Genomic DNA, 15,353 nt, shown 5'->3' with positions numbered 1-15,353 from the left:
AACAAGGCAACAGAGATAGCGGGACAGAAGAGAATGAGAGAGAGAGAAGCGAAGGGTAACTAGGAGAGGGAGAGCGGAGCTTATTCCTCTCTTGCACATTAACCTATGCGCTCGCTAGCTGCCTGGCTGCTTGTTTGGTTGTTTATGGGCAAGCGCCTCATTGGGATCACGGCCGCTTTCTGCGTGGGTCCGGTTTTTGCCGTTAATTCCTTTTTATTAATAGCCAACGGACACAAAGGCAAAAAAAAAGAAAAAAACTCATTTTGTTAGCTCGAACGGGAAACCTAAACGTGGCTGCGGCCATGACGCAAAACTAATCAGTTTTTTTTCTTTTTTTTTTTTGGTCTCTAAATGTAATGTAATTGCCTAGCGAAATGGAGCCTAATTTGTTATTGTGCGACTGGCAAAGAGAGAGGGAGAGAGAGTTGTATACAACAGAAAGTTGGGATCGTTGGCAAAGGCAGGCAATCAAATGGTGTTAAGGCAAATAAATTCAATAAAGAGCTGTTTATGGAGAATGAATGCTAAAAGTAATATTCAATTGGGATTACTTACGAAAAATTAGCCAAAACAAATAAATTTATTAAGCAGCTGTGACTGAGAGAGCAAAGTAAGACAAAATAAAGTTAAGATCAATTATTCGGAAAAGACCCAAAAGCAATGTAGAGGAAACTAATTAAATCCAAGGTTTAGGCTCTATATTAAGATGAAATATAGAAAAAGCCATAAACATTGTTTAAAAGTTAAGAAAGATCTTAAACTAAAATTTGAATTCCTCGTATTCCTTAACTTCAATGGTTAAGGAATACTGTCGCAGCAGAACAAAGCTAAATTGATTAGATAGACAGAAATTGATTTAATGAAATGTTTATTCAATGTTGAATCTGACACTCAGACTTTAAATAGTTATGTGTTATATAATATTATAATAATATAATACACAATACGAAACACGTAATACGCAATACGAGATACAATTTCAGCAAATGAGGGATTGTGCAATAAATAAACGATGTAAAGAATCAATTGAGGTATACGTAATACGTTATTCGCTAATACGTAATATGTTATGCGTTACACTCTATACGTTATACGTGATATGTTAAACGTCACACTCTATACGTTATACGTGATACATTATACGTAACACTTTAAATGTTATACGTAATTCGTAATATAAAAACGTAATACTTAAATCGTAGTTCGTAATACTAATTCGAAATTAATCAGAAATTATTAATAAAGATGATTCATAAATATAGAACACGTGACATTCTTTAATGGAAACCCAAGACTTTATATGAAGAATCAAAAATGTAATCTAATAACTGATCCATAGAGCCAAGAGACTATATTAGAAAGAATAAAGAGAAAATAATTCACAAGTGAAATACGACAAGTTATGATAAGATAAAGCAGACAAACATGTCAGAAAATACATAAACAAAATTTAGGAAAGTGAAGAAATACTCCAAAACTAATTAAAGTAAAGTTAGGATCGTTTACAAGGGAAACAAAGTTAAGACTGCTGCAGCTGATAATGCTGAACTGTTGGTAGAATCTTCAGGCCATGACGAATCGCATATCAAGCACCTGCTTATCGCTGTCAGATAATTGAGGGAAACTCGCAATAAATCATATTTAATTAAAATCAAGAAATGTTTTCGAGGCACTCGAACAGCGTCTTATCAGCAATAAATAAATAAAAAGCGCAGCGTTTAGCCATTTGAATTTATTAATGCTGCCGATAAAAACTTAAAAAATACAATATACAATACACAGTCAAAAAACAGGGGTGAGTTTAGGAGGTGTTCAGAGTAGCAGGCAGAAGAGCAACTGCAGCTTTACTCAGCATCGCTGGCGACGGACATGTCGGGCACCAGGGCGGCGACTGCTTGGAAAAGGATTGGAGTTTGAGTTGAGACCTCTTAGACGAGGGCTGGTTAGGCACTTACCCTTGTCCTTGCCTTCGGAGGCGGCAGACATATCGGAAGCCACAGCGGAGACTAAGCCGGAAAAAGATTTTGAGCGGAAATCTTTCAGAAAAGGCAAAGCTAGAAACTTACCCTGATCCTCGCCATCGGAGGCCACGGACATATCGGGCACCTTAGCGGCAGCTATTCCGTAAAACGAGTTTAAGCTGAGGACTTTTCAAAGTGGATTTGCTAGCTACTTACCCTGATCCTCGCCATCGGCGGCAACGGACATATCAGCAACAGCAGCCTCAACCTTGGGGGCTAGGGACATGGTCTATGGTTAGAAACAAATCTGCTCCAAAGATCTGGGCTCAATAGACCTACCTTCATTCTGCTCAGCATCGGCAGCCACAGACATATCGGGCAGCTGGTCAATGTCGGGGTTGTGCATCTGCATCTGCTCGCTCATGAAGTGGAAGGGAGGCACATGGCGCTTGCCGGACTGGGCAGTGGAGTCGGCATCGTTGGCCACCGACATATCGGGCACCAGATCCACATTGTCGGCGTTCTCAGTCCTGGGCAGTGCAGCGCCATAGACGAGAGGCACGAGCAGCAGGGCACAGATTGCGTAGTATTTCATTGCGGAACCTCTATTAGTTAACTAAACGTGCCAGACGATCGAGAATCTGTTTATATATACTGCCAGCCCACAGCTCGCGAGCTATTGTTATCGAATATTAATATTTTAATTTACGATCTGCTGCCTGGTGCTGTTGTGTTTGCTCTTCAGATAAGATTCAAGTCTGGCATGTATTTAGGGGCCTACTATAAAACTAGTGTATATACCTAGCTATACTCCCAATATGTATGTAAATAATGCTGTGTCGTGTGGTTCACACAAAATCAAGTGTGTTTTATATAGGCGTCGCGCTATCGGGTCTGCTGATCGTCAAAATGGGAACTAGAGGCTTAAGTACCATAAACTCATAACACTTGCTGAAGGACAGGCAACTGATCATGGCTCATTAGCATAGCATAGTTTAGCTAAAGTCACACGATCTCGTATAATAAACTCAACGCAACTTGAATCTTGAATCTGACTAAGCATCAGCTGTTTGTAGCTCCCTGATCATTGATCTTAAAGGCATAATTAAGGACTCCATTGCATAGGTCAACTAAATTTGATGTAACTACTGCTTCTTGAGCAGCTTATGCCTAAAAAATTGAAATCCAGCAGCTCAGTAAATTCAACATGCGAAAATTCGTTTAAACAAATAGATACTTTGAAGACTTAAAATGTATTTTAAAGGCTTTCTTATCGCAGTGAAGTAACTCAAATTTATACATAAACTAAGCATCTTCTATGCGCTCTGCAAGTTGATTAAGCAAGTCCTTCTGTAAGAAAAGTTAGTTAACAATCAAGTTGCCATAGTAAAGCTCATGCTGTGGTCCGCTTATGCATGCGTGTGTGTGTATGAGTGTGTGTGAGTGTGTTTATGTGTGTATATGTATGTGTGTGCATGTGTATGTGTACTATGCATGTACAAAAGAAACGTAGCATGATTGCAATAACAGCTTTTGCTGGGGTTCAGGGTATTTTCTAGTCAGGAAGTCCCGACGAGACCATTCTAAAATGTGATTTTTAGATTCAAATATCTAGAAAAACACACCTAGTAGGGCTTTACATTTGAATGTCGCACATTAACTATAGTTATAGTTTTTTCTATTGATCTGTATTATTTGTTTGCTAAGGGAAATGACAAAGATCAGATGTTTCGAGCTCCTTGATCACTTAAGAACTCGAATATTCTATCTATCCATCTCACAAAAGTTATTTCCCAGGCTGCTAGCTCTCCTCCTAGTGATCAATGACTCAATTATCAGTCATATAGTCAGTTAATATCGTCATCTTCCTAATGTCGTCCTCGCTTCCTTCACTCACTTTCTCGTCTAGCTTTAACCAGCAGCTGAGCCTTTGGCCTACCTGCGTTACGTTGTGGTTTACCTACCCCAAAGCACCAAGAAAAACCGTTTTTCGCTTAACAAATTTACAATTTTATTGGAATATAGTTCAAGAAAAAAATGTATATGTCTATAATTAGGTCTTTGTGTATTTATCTTCAAGAACTGAAGGCATATTCGAATCTCGCAAGTCATTAGCTTGACTCATTTATATATGTATGGAAATTATATATAATAGAAATTAAGAGAATAGTTTTACTGTTAGATTCATTTTCAATTTCGAGTTGTTGGCACCTTTATATGCCCAGTATATCGTCGACCTGCTCGTCGGGGTCCTGTGGCTCCCGCTTCAGGCGACCCATGTCGAAGTCATCCGCTGCAATGATGCCCGCCATGTCGGAGTTGGGCACGGCTGGGCGTGTCTCGGCCAAGAGATTGGCCACATTGGATCCTGGCGACTGGACGGCTTTCACCTGGCCGCTAGCTGGGCTCACCTGTGTGCGAGCGGCGGGCGAAGTTGCCTTTGACTGTGCATTGCTCTTCGCATTGGCCACGATCATGGCACGTTTGAGTGGCGAGTTGGCAACTGTTGAGATGTTGTTGCTGCTGCTGCTGCTGTTGCTGCTGCTGTTGCCGCTGCTGTTGCCGCTGCTGTTGCCGCTGCTGCCACGTACTGCCGAGGGCGTGGCAAACTCGTTGAAGGCGCTGCCCTGAATGCTCGAAATCTGCGGCGTCTTCTGTGGCACGGCGCCCGCTGCATTCGGCGAAACTTGCCGCTGGCTGCCATTGGCGTTGACGCGACGCATCAGCAGACTGTTGCCCGGCGCAATGGCTGCCATCTGGTTTGTCGGCTGAGGGCTGTGCGAGTAACGCGGCCGCTGTGTTGGAGCTGCCATGGGCTGCGCAGCTGGCGGCATGCGTCGCTTGAGCAGAGCCACGTCGATGTTGGCGGCATTGGCAATGGAAGTGGCGCCGCTCAAGGAGTTGCTGGGACCACCGCCGCCACAGACCGAATATCGTCTGCCCATTTGACGCACCAGGATGGGCTCCTTCGAGGAGCCAGCAGGAGCGTGCGCTGCCTTGCCCGCTTGAGCCAACAACTGGGTCAAGGGGTCCGCACGTATCGGTGGCTTTGGACTGGTGCCGGGCACAACGAAGGTGCCGTTCCGACCCGCATTGCCGCCCAAGGGAATCGTGCTGGAGCTGCTGCCGTTGCTGTCGATGCTGTCCTTGCGCTGATCCGACAATGCGCCCACACCAGCCACGATCTTGGCATGGCTATTCATTGGCATGATGCGATAGAGTTTCTTCTCCTCGCCCACAGCTGAGGTTGTTATTGTGGGCCTAAAGACGCGTTGCACTACGTGTGGCGGCTTGACAGCTGCCACGCGCTGATTGGATGGCGAGGTAGAGTCGGCGCCAGGTGGATTAGCTGTATGCTTGGCGGCGCCCACCATGCTCACCAGTTCCCGTATGAGACGCAGCTCTCCGTCGGTGACATGCTCGAAGCCCGATGGCGTGTTGATGTTGAAGTGCTGCACCTCGCCGCTGGCTGGAAAGTCGGTGGCATCGTCGAAGATCTCGATGAGCGCTTGAAAGATCTTCTGCTTGAAGTGCATCTTCTGGCGTGGATTCATCTCGCGCATCTGCGGCCGCACCATGTCCAAGAAATGCTCGTCCGAGAAGATGTCCTGGCACTCGGTCTGATTGCCCCGCTCGCAGCGCTTGATCAGGGCTATGGTGGGTGGAGTTGTGCTCAAAATGGGCGAAGCGGTGATCGATGCCGTCTGCGTGGCAAAGCTTAAGCTGGGACTGGAGCTGGAGCTGGAGATGGAGTTGGAGTTGGCTGTGTGGGCCATGCTGCCGGCGCTGCTCACCGAGCAGTTGGTGGTGCTGATCACCAAAGTGTTGCTCGTCGAGACGGCGCGCTGTGGTTGTGGCTGCTGCTGCTGCTGGGTCGAAGTCTGCGCGGTGGCTGCCAAGCTTGTTGCGGGCGACTTGAAGCCATCGATGGCCGGCGCTGGCGCACGCTGTTGCCCGGCGTAATTGCCTCGGGGTCCAGGCGGTGCGGTGCCAGCCAAAAGGCGTTTAGCACCAACAGCTTGTGCGCTGGTCGCAATCCGCGGTGGACCCGGAGGACGCCCGATGCTATATTGAGGACGTGACATAGCAGCGTGTGGCTGCGACACCTTCTGTGGCATCGGCATCGAAACGCCTGGATGACGAGCTAGCACCACCTGCTGATTGACTGGAGCTGCGGCTCTTGGCCGTGGAAAGATGTCGTCCCGCGAGCCAGCCAAAGTTGCCTTTGTCACCGGCTTGTTGGCCGCCTTTGGCTGCGCTACATTTGCCGGCAAACTGGGCCTGGGCAGGTGCGTCATTTTGACCGGCGACGTGGAGCTCAGCAGGCTGTTAGCTGCTGCCATGGTCATGGACTTGCGTCGCTGCAGACGCGTCAGCCGCTGCTCGGCTGTCTTCTGTATGGGTAGCTGCTTGATGCGACTGGCGCCGCGACGCAAACGCCGCGGGCCTCCCATGCTGGCGGTCTCATCGCCGCTGTCGTCTGCCATTGAATCGAGCAACGCGTCGCTGCTCGTCGAGGCGGGCGGTTTCATGCCAATGATCAGGCAATTGGACAGATTATTGTTGCTGTTCTGCTTGATAAAAAACTCCGGCTTGGAGCTGCCAACAGTGGCAGGTGAGTCTACGGAGGATGTGGGCGTGACAGTACCCTCAGATCGAGCCTTTTGTTCGCTTGATAAATTTTTATCCTTATCTTTATCTTTATCTGTATCTTTATCTGTATCTTTTTCTGTATCTTTTTCTGTATCTTTTTCTGTATCTATATCTTTGTTTGACTCTGTATCTTTAGCTGTCTGTTTGAGCTTGGCCAGCGGCTGCTCCTCCACTGCCTCAGCAATGTCCTTTTGCTTGCCTTTATATTCCTCAAGCGCTGGCTCTTTGCTCTTGCTCTTGCTATCTCGCTCACGCTCGCTCTCTGGCGACTCTCTGTCCCGCTCGCCGATCGCCAGATGCGAATTCAAAAAGTTAAGCGCTTCGGCCAAGTAGAAACTCGGACGCTTCAGCCCTTTGCGGTGACGCTGCTCATCCGATGATATCCAGCGCACGTAATCGTTGCGTATCTGACGCCAGCGACGCTTGCAATGCTCCGCTGATACAGAGAGTGGGAGAGAGAGGGAGATATATGTAGGTGCAGCAAAATTAACAGACAGAGAGGGAGAGAGAGGCAGGTAGTTAAACAGTTGTCGGAGTGGGTGGGTTTTATCTAGCTACCTGAGCTTAGAGTGCTTCAAAAGCAATCAAACAGATGTTCAGCTTAAGCTACGGCCATAATATTTTAGCTCTAATCCTAACTCAATAAGCGTCATAAACCTTCGAATTACTCAAATTTCACGCTTGCCAAATTTAATATTTTATGTTTTAATTACGTAATATTTTGCGGCTTTAAAAAAAATTTTACTCTTACTCTTTTCACTAAGGGAACAACAATAAGTAAAACATAAAAAAATATATAATAAATCATGGTAATAGAATATATAAAAATACCCTCACAAACCTTTTATACACTTTTCGCATATTTATAAAATATTTATAAAATGGAAGTAAAATAGTTATTCTATGAAATCGCAAATCTGAACCCTTTTTAAACAAATTTGCATATAAAAAGTTAATATATTTTTAAGTATAAACAAATAAGTGTATAAACACATATATTGTTTATATTGTAAAATCTAAAATTTAAATTGAAAATTATATTAAATATTAAATATATATTAAATTTTAATTTAATTTTTAATTTATTTTAATTTAAATTTTAAAATATGTTTTATATTTTAAAATTAAAAATTTTAATACAATTTTTAATTTATTTTAATTGGAATTTAAAAATATATTTTATATTTTAAAATTAAAAATTTCAATTTATTATTTAATTGCACTAATTTAAATTCAAAAATTTCAAATTGATTTTGTTTATATATATTAAAGTTTTTATATTAAATTAAAAATTATAAGTTTTTTATTCACGTGTTTATGTGTTTAAATATTTGTTGATTTGTTATGCAATATATTTATAAAATAATTGTTTTTCTTACTTTTATATTGCGAATTATACAGCTCAACTTTCACTAGATTACTGATTATTTCAACAATTCCTAAATAGAGTTGTCAAGTCGGGGATAAATAGAGTTGTTTTGTATTTATGAAGTTATATCAATACTAATTGAAATTTGATTTAGCTAGCTTCACAAGCAAACGATATGGGAACAGACCATAATAGATTATGATAAAAAGTTTAGATTGACAGCATGGCAATCGATATTTTTTAATGGCTTAGTGCGAAAAACTAAGTCGATTTAAGACGATTAAGTACCATATCTAGAAGGCTAATAATTCTGCTGCTAGTAATATTTACGAAATATGTAAATAGAATAGAATTTAGATAATAATCTAAAAACAAAGCAGGTCTCAGAAATACGCGTCCTATATATACCCATTTAGAAATTCATTAATTACACAACAAAATACAGTTAAGAAAATTTAAATAAAAACATTGCATCTTCATTTATATTTATATTAATTATTTAGTCAGGTCTATATGTCAACAATGTGTTTCTAGAGGCTATAAAGTAATTGGTTAAATGTTATCGAAGTTTTTTGATTGACAATTATCAATAAGAAAAACTTCAAAAGCTGATTTAAATAATACAAACAATTTCTAGGATATACGGGTGATAAGGGGAAGTGATCTTTAAAATGTTCTAATCAGTTCATGTCCTAAATCTGGTAGCAGGATATAACCTTAATAAACAGGACTATATACTCAAAGTGACGCGCAACAATACTTTTTTAATAACAAAATAACATATTATTCGTACTGAAAGGTGTATAAAAAGTCGATCAAATTGTACAGATCACAGACATAAAACAAGAAAAAAAGTTAAGATTTATAAATATATTCATACTAAAATAAAATTGACTGATAATGAAGAAAACGTATGTATTTAAAAGAAGCAAACAATTTTTTCACACTTACGGAACCCCTATATTTTACTATATATAAATGTTTATTTCTTTTTACCTTGATATTTGCACGACGTTTAACTGTGAACACTTTTTTATATTTACTGTCAAAATGTCAAGTGAAAAAGTACAGTGCCGACCAATTATATATAAATCGATAGCTAAGACTTATTACAAAATATCGATAACATTTTCCAAAGCAACCATGTATTTATCGATTTAAGTTTAAGCTGAACGAGAGTATTTACTATAAAAACTTTAACTTATTCAATTCGTAATGTACAACAAAAAAATAAATATATAAAAAATAATAATTTAAAAACCTTTATAGTTTTTAAAAATAAATGATAATTATAGCAATAAAATTATGATATATTCGTAACTGAATTCATATGTTCCCAACTAGACTTTATCGAATCTATATTTGATAAAGTTAACTTCGTTAATTCCAATTTGAATGCGCATGTTAAATTTTGTCTTTTAGCAGCACTAGATGTGCTGCCAACTCGCGTGCAACAGTTGCACGACAACCGATACACGATAACGATAAACGCAATTGCGCACGCCTCACTTTGCAACACTACTTACCCGACTCTCCCACCTCTGACGCGACCAAATCCCAGCAATTCTCTGATGGCAGTCTTTTTCTATAATTTTGATTATTTTGATCATACAGTATGGGCTGACTCTCAATAGCGCGGCACAATTTAACATTTGATTTAAATGCAGACATGGCTTAACCACAACACGCACACGCCAGCGAGCACTTTCAGTTGCGTTTATATTTATTTAACTGCAAATACAAATCGGACGAGAAACTTGCCGACACCAACACGCGTCGTATGTAAAACGAACTGACACAGCTGCGAAAATGACACACACACACGCACGCAGCAATATATACATTTGCACGTACATTCCAATAGAGAGCGCGAGAGTGCCGAGAGAGGCGAATGCGTTGGTGTTTGTGATACGGACGCAAACTGAATTGGCAGGCCAAACAGGGAGGGTTGCATTGTTGCTGGCATCGGCGATTTTTTACGATTGTTATTTCTGTACGAACAAAGCTTTAATGGAGTTTGCTAATATATATAGTTTTTATTTTACTTAGAAGCGTACAAATGTTACTTTATGCATGGACAAAATACATAATTAAATTCAGCAACGCTGTTTTAACTGTATTATCAAGCTGTACAAGACCAGGGCTACTTCTTACAACCATTTCTGCAATAGTGTTTACCGATCAGACATCACTGCCAGCTGTTATTGTTATTAAGCGACTCGCTGTAGCAACTACTTTCAAGCTGGCAATGCCGTCGGTTCTCTTTGGGAGAGCAGTTGTCAGTGTGTGCGAGAGCAGTAGCGTCGTGTTATTTGCTAATGTTTTAAGGGTTTACCGTCACCAGACTTTAGTGATCCCCTCGTGTTCTGTTTATGCCAACGGCGCCTATGTATCGATTGAGTTGCTTTTTGCCGGCAAGCAAGCTGTTTACGACAATATAAATACATACATATGTATGAATGTATGAATCATTTTGAATGCCAGTAAAGTTCAGTGTGTAAATCATGGATTAAATGTCTTTTCTGGAACATAAACTTAACTGCTGATAGTTGAACATTCTAAAAAAAATTAAACACATTGGCGTTTCATTTATTGTCGCATTTTCAATTTTCTTATCAATGCCTTACAACAGCAACACCGTCAGTAAATTGCTGAGAGCGAGCGCGAGAGCAAACGTTAACCCAAATAAACTGTAAGAGTCTGTGAGTGTGTATGTGTGCGAACGAAACTCAGCAACAGCAACAGCAGCAGCACCAACAGCAATTTCACCGCGACAGCAACAGCAGCAACAGCGGCAACAGCAACAGTAACAATAGCAGCAGCAACAACAAAGCCAGTGAAAAGGCTATAAACGAATATAACCAACTGCAGGTAGGTGAGGGTAAAGCAAGCAAGCAAGCGACGCGAAAGCCAGCGAATTTCAATAAATATAATTGTTGCTGGCATTCAACAGAAAACGCGCCAAACAGCTGTTGCGCCCTGCAGGCAACAGAAATTTCCGAATCAGTTTCTGCATCGACGTGGTACAACACGAATTCGTTTCTCTTGTCACCTGCGCGCCACGGTTTGTTTTGGCCTGCGTGTGTGTGTGTGTGTGTTTGATATGTGAAGGGAGAGAGAGTGAGAGAGAGCGCAGAGCGCAGAGTGCGACGCTGACAGTTGTTGCTGTGGAAACGGACGCAACCAAGTTGCAATTTGGCTTGGAAGTGTGTTGCTGCGCAGTTGACGAGTCGAATAATATTTGTTGTTTTTGCTATTTTGTAGTGCACGCGGCAACATCTGCAGCAGCAACAGCGATAACAACAATGAACACACGACGCAGCACGGGCAGCATAAAGACAAGCAAGAGGAGCATCAGTCGCTTGTATGTGGCGACGCTCACCACAAAGACAATCACACCAGAGCTGCATGCAGTCAACGCCAAGATCTGCCGCCTTGTGGAACAGCATCCCTGCATGTACGATCGCTCGCATGCGGCGTACATGCGCAAATCTCATGTGGAACAGGCCTGGGTGGAGATTTCCAAGCAGATGAACGATACAGGTAATTGCCGTCTGTGCCTTATAAATGTTGTTGTAAGCAACTATTTGTTTGCAGTTGACAATTGCAAAGAACGCTTTAGGAATATACGCACCAGCTTTGCGCGATCCATCAACGTGCAGAGGGGCTCGAATCGCGTCAAACCTTACTATCTCAGCGAGGAGCTCGAGTTTCTCAAGAAGCACATTACGCCCGGCGTGCCTGTGCCCGTGAAGGGCAGACGTTCGCGGGACAGCAGCAATCGCAGAGGCGATGAGAATGACGAGTATGATGACAACGACGATGAGGACCATGTGCGTGCTTTGGTTCACATCAAGCATTCGCTTAGCAGCGACGAGCACGAGCACGAGAATAGTACGGATAGCTCGGAGTGGGTGGCTGATGAGCATGCGCAGGAGCTTCTCGCCAGCCAGTTGCAGAATAAACCAGAGGCTGAGTTCTACTCACAGAGCGACGAAAACGAACAGAAGCCGAAAAATCTATTGCAGCCGAACGCAGTGCCTCAAACTTGCCCCTGTCCGCCTAAGAAGCGACGACGCATCGTCGCCGAGCTGGCCAAGCCAAACGATGTAAGCATATGAATAAGAAAAGTATATGTTCCCTGTTACAGCTGCCTCCCAACTCTCTCACCTTTCACAGCTGCCAGCTGCCATTGACGCAGACACAGATGAGCTCAGTGCGGATAACAAGCCCTCAATTGCGGACTTCGATGATGCCTTTCTGCAGGGCCTGCGTCCCGAAATGAATCACATGAACTTTCATCAGAAGCTTTACTTCAAGCGACGCGTTTACGAGCTGCTCAGCGAAATATTTGAGGGCGATGAGAAGGCGGACAGTCAACGACGTACCAATGGCCTGGCCGAGCCCAACAACTCCACCATTCCTGTGCAGCATCTGGGCCTGGTGGGCCGCTCGGGCACACTACAACTGCCCAAGCTGGCACCCAAACCCTCCAAAGATCTCTAATTAGAAATAAAGCTGAATCGCCTAGAAATATGCCCAAAGACGGCCGCAGCTGCAGACGGCGCTGTGTTATCCATTTCGAATTTACGCTGTACAGTAATTTCCACATACCCATTACCACTTGGGTATGGTTGTAGTTGTAAGACGTTACGATTTTTAAAATGTAATATTTACATTAAATACACATATTTTCATATAAAACATTTTTGTTGTTTGAAGTAGGCAAAGGGGAATCTGAGTGCAAAACTTTTTCAGAATATTTGTGTTTGGGGGCAGGGAATTTTATATTTGAATTATAAATTATCTTATATACATACTTCTCATATATATTTTTATCATTGAGATTGTATGGAAGTCATCTGGTTGGTGGCACTATAAATGACACGTAGTCAAATAGGTCTATGGGTATTTTTGAGTTTAGTCTGAAGAGCTCGAAATACTTTTACAGTTTTTATACCCTGATACCCAAATGGTTTTTTTTTTAATTTTATATTCTCTAGGTGGGCTTTACCCTTGGCTGACCTATAACATTTTTAAGTTTACCTATTATTTATACTTCCATTAAAAGCGCTGCTAAGCTGTTAATAAAATAACGCCCAGCTCACTCTAATCTGATTTGGCACAAAAATTAAATTTTTTTTGGTTTTGCTAATCTCAAATTGAACTTTGTTCAATAGAAAATCCGTTATATATTTCTTGCTATATTTTTTTATAAAATAAACTTGGTCTAATATTGAGTCATGTGGACATTGCCTCTAATTTAAAATTTATTTATCTCGGCTGAATATATTTCAAGTCTGCAGTCCTTGATTTTAAACCAAGCTTAGAATAAAAAAAAAGTTGCATACTTTTAGGCTTAATCAGAAATGGAAATTTAAAATTTTATTTTGAGTTTTTCTCTTACAGCTAAGACTTGGCAAAAAACAGCTAAGTTAATAATAATATTACCATTTTATTAACAAGAAACTTTAAAGTCAACCTTTATTAGAGGCTTGTCTACATTTGCATATTGTAAACTTTTGCTGCTGTAACATGTGTTAAGGATAGAATCAACTATAATTCGCCTGACAAACTTCATAAAGCGTTGAAGCTATAGATGATATAGACTTATCCCAGTTGTAGGTTGATCTTGAACTATCTACACTTAAATCTATGGAAGAGTTTTTCCCGATCAACTATATGCAGCCTACACAAAACTAATATACTCTTTTCCCCTTCATAAATACAAATAAGATTGCCACACGTGAACATTTCCCAGTAAAAAGTCATTTGTAAATATTGATAATTTGCATAATATGGTTTATTTTATTTATATATGCATATATATATATATAATTTTTTTTTTAGCAAATACTTTTGTAAATGTAAACATTGATTTTTGTTTGTTTTCGTTAAAACAATAAAATAATTATTTATATATCGTTCCCGCATAAATTATGGCATAAAATATATAAAGTATTATTTATTTAATTTGAATTTCTTCAATTTTTTTGTGTGCACTCAGAAATCGCGTGTAAACCAATAATATGTATAAGAAAATACCACTGTTACAAAAATTTCCATTTCTTTGCATCGTTTTAGAGAATTAAATACGTAAATTAGTTAAGATAGTTATGTACAATCAAAGGATATATAAAATAAAAGTATATATATATATATATATATATATATATATATATATATTATATATATATATATTATATATATATATATATTATATATATATATATTATATATATATATATATTATATATATATATATATTATATATATATATATATTATAGAGGACGCAGCCTCAATTCAAATTAGAAAAGTTATATCAATTGCACTTTAAATTATTTAAATATATATATATATATATATATGTATATATATATAGCTGTATATATGATTACGATTACATGTATAAAGATCGCTCTCTAAATGCAGAAACAAAACTCTTCTCGCTTACGTCTAAAAAATTGTGGCGCATTATCATTATTAAGTTATTGGCTTATATAGAAGTTAGGCCAATGTAATTTTGACCGGTCCCAGCGGCAGCTGCTTCATATAGTTCCAGGCATCGACGCGCGTCATTCGCGCCGTTGAGGCACCATTAATGCTGAGGATCTCGTCGCCGTTGCGCACCTGATTGGTCTTCTGGGCAGCACCACCTGAGTGAGAGATAGAGCTTAGTGGGTGGAGTCTGGATGTGGAGCTGGCATTTTACTTACCCATAAACACCTTCTTGACAATCAGCGGACGATTGCCCAACGGCGAGTCGAAGCCACCTTCAATGGAGAAGCCCAGTCCACAGCTATCTTTGACGATTTCCACGCAGCGCGCGCCAGCGCCAGACGCCACATCTTCAGCTGCAATAGCAAAGGGTTATTAAACACGATCCAATATACTATCTAACCATAGATCAATTACCCTGCGCACGTATCTCGGCTGCAATGGCATGACGCGCCTCTGCAGCCCGCTCCAGCAGCTCACTGGTGCTCAGCTTAGCTGCATCTCCTCGAGACAGCTGACGCCTTGCGCGAATGCCCGCAATGGTGACGTCCGCATCATTGCTGTTCGTCTCATCCAGCAGGCTGGCTGGCTGCTGGGGACTGCTCGTGCCCGTGCTGGGTGTGCTCGGTGTGCTGGGCACTGTGGCATCATTGGACACAATGTCCAGATCCAGATCGAGCGATCGCGATGCCTTGTGGTAATTGCGTTTACGCTCGTAATCTAGTTCAGTTGGCTTCTCATTTAGTGAACTGAGCGAACCCAGCGAAGAGCGTTTCTTGTTTAGAGTTTTGATGACCAGCGATTCGGAGCGCGTGACCACGACCACGACTTCCGGACGAGGTGTCTAGGGAAGCAAGGAGAGAGATGGAG

The 15,353-nt window shown here is 41.1% G+C and overlaps 4 protein-coding genes across 6 annotated transcripts in view; 1 reads left to right on the top strand and 3 right to left on the bottom strand.

Annotated features, from left to right (window-relative positions):
- Positions 1 to 1,766: 1,766 nt before the first annotated feature.
- LOC111603327 lies at positions 1,767 to 2,608 on the bottom strand. 2 transcript variants are annotated; one of them, XM_023320860.2, is made up of 5 exons: positions 2,301 to 2,608; positions 2,178 to 2,237; positions 2,067 to 2,117; positions 1,956 to 2,006; positions 1,767 to 1,891 (listed from the first exon to the last, which is right to left on the bottom strand). In XM_023320860.2, exons 1-5 carry the CDS (start codon positions 2,554 to 2,556, stop codon positions 1,845 to 1,847), a joined length of 465 nt encoding a protein of 154 aa, XP_023176628.2. In that variant the 5' UTR covers positions 2,557 to 2,608; the 3' UTR covers positions 1,767 to 1,844. The 2 variants fall into 2 exon arrangements, with proteins under 2 accessions (XP_023176628.2, XP_023176629.2); XM_023320861.2 differs by lacking the exon at positions 2,067 to 2,117 and having other exon boundaries at positions 2,301 to 2,607.
- Positions 2,609 to 4,023: 1,415 nt separating this feature from the next.
- On the bottom strand, positions 4,024 to 9,934 carry LOC111603332 (platelet binding protein GspB). 2 transcript variants are annotated; one of them, XM_023320868.2, is made up of 2 exons: positions 9,510 to 9,934; positions 4,024 to 7,050 (listed from the first exon to the last, which is right to left on the bottom strand). In XM_023320868.2, the coding sequence occupies exons 1-2, from the start codon at positions 9,652 to 9,654 to the stop codon at positions 4,175 to 4,177; spliced, it is 3,021 nt and encodes a 1,006-aa protein (XP_023176636.2). In that variant the 5' UTR covers positions 9,655 to 9,934; the 3' UTR covers positions 4,024 to 4,174. The 2 variants fall into 2 exon arrangements, 1 of the variants encoding a protein (XP_023176636.2); XR_002751677.1 differs by lacking the exon at positions 9,510 to 9,934 and adding an exon at positions 8,980 to 9,035 and having other exon boundaries at positions 6,978 to 7,050.
- An 821-nt stretch (positions 9,935 to 10,755) lies between these two features.
- LOC111603315 lies at positions 10,756 to 12,666 on the top strand. Its single transcript, XM_023320836.2, has 4 exons — positions 10,756 to 10,854; positions 11,248 to 11,526; positions 11,581 to 12,092; positions 12,163 to 12,666. The coding sequence occupies exons 2-4, from the start codon at positions 11,289 to 11,291 to the stop codon at positions 12,487 to 12,489; spliced, it is 1,077 nt and encodes a 358-aa protein (XP_023176604.2). The 5' UTR covers positions 10,756 to 10,854; positions 11,248 to 11,288; the 3' UTR covers positions 12,490 to 12,666.
- A 1,706-nt stretch (positions 12,667 to 14,372) lies between these two features.
- Positions 14,373 to 15,353, bottom strand: part of LOC111603320 (serine-rich adhesin for platelets) — a 158,342-nt gene continuing 157,361 nt past the window's right edge. Inside the window, exons 6-8 of the mRNA XM_023320842.2 lie at positions 14,901 to 15,327; positions 14,702 to 14,839; positions 14,373 to 14,641 (exon numbers count right to left, since the gene is read on the bottom strand). Coding sequence (XP_023176610.2) covers positions 14,493 to 14,641; positions 14,702 to 14,839; positions 14,901 to 15,327 — 714 coding nt within the window. The 3' untranslated portion in view covers positions 14,373 to 14,492. The remainder of the gene's footprint in view (positions 14,642 to 14,701; positions 14,840 to 14,900; positions 15,328 to 15,353) is intronic.

The sequence above is a fragment of the Drosophila hydei genome, unplaced genomic scaffold (assembly GCF_003285905.1).
Source record: "Drosophila hydei strain 15085-1641.00,03,60 unplaced genomic scaffold, DhydRS2 tig00000001-arrow-pilon, whole genome shotgun sequence".
Lineage (NCBI taxonomy): Eukaryota > Metazoa > Arthropoda > Insecta > Diptera > Drosophilidae > Drosophila > Drosophila hydei.
This window is presented reverse-complemented; position numbering and strand designations above follow the sequence as displayed.

What these genes read in the sequence shown, in the direction of transcription:
- LOC111603327 (XM_023320860.2), bottom strand. Translation starts at nt 2,556, where the DNA reads ATGAAATACTACGCAATCTGTGCCCTGCTGCTCGTGCCTCTCGTCTAT. An exon ending in CGCCGATGGCGAGGATCAGG is followed by an intron (nt 2,118 to 2,177) that starts GTAAGTAGCTAG and finishes TTTACGGAATAG; the next exon opens with CTGCCGCTAAGGTGCCCGAT. An exon ending in CTCCGAAGGCAAGGACAAGG is followed by an intron (nt 1,892 to 1,955) that starts GTAAGTGCCTAA and finishes TTTTCCAAGCAG; the next exon opens with TCGCCGCCCTGGTGCCCGAC.
- LOC111603332 (XM_023320868.2), bottom strand. Translation starts at nt 9,654, where the DNA reads ATGTCTGCATTTAAATCAAATGTTAAATTGTGCCGCGCTATTGAGAGT. An exon ending in GTCAGAGGTGGGAGAGTCGG is followed by an intron (nt 7,051 to 9,509) that starts GTAAGTAGTGTT and finishes TCTCTGTATCAG; the next exon opens with CGGAGCATTGCAAGCGTCGC.
- LOC111603315 (XM_023320836.2), top strand. Translation starts at nt 11,289, where the DNA reads ATGAACACACGACGCAGCACGGGCAGCATAAAGACAAGCAAGAGGAGC. An exon ending in CAAGCAGATGAACGATACAG is followed by an intron (nt 11,527 to 11,580) that starts GTAATTGCCGTC and finishes ATTTGTTTGCAG; the next exon opens with TTGACAATTGCAAAGAACGC. An exon ending in AGCTGGCCAAGCCAAACGAT is followed by an intron (nt 12,093 to 12,162) that starts GTAAGCATATGA and finishes CACCTTTCACAG; the next exon opens with CTGCCAGCTGCCATTGACGC.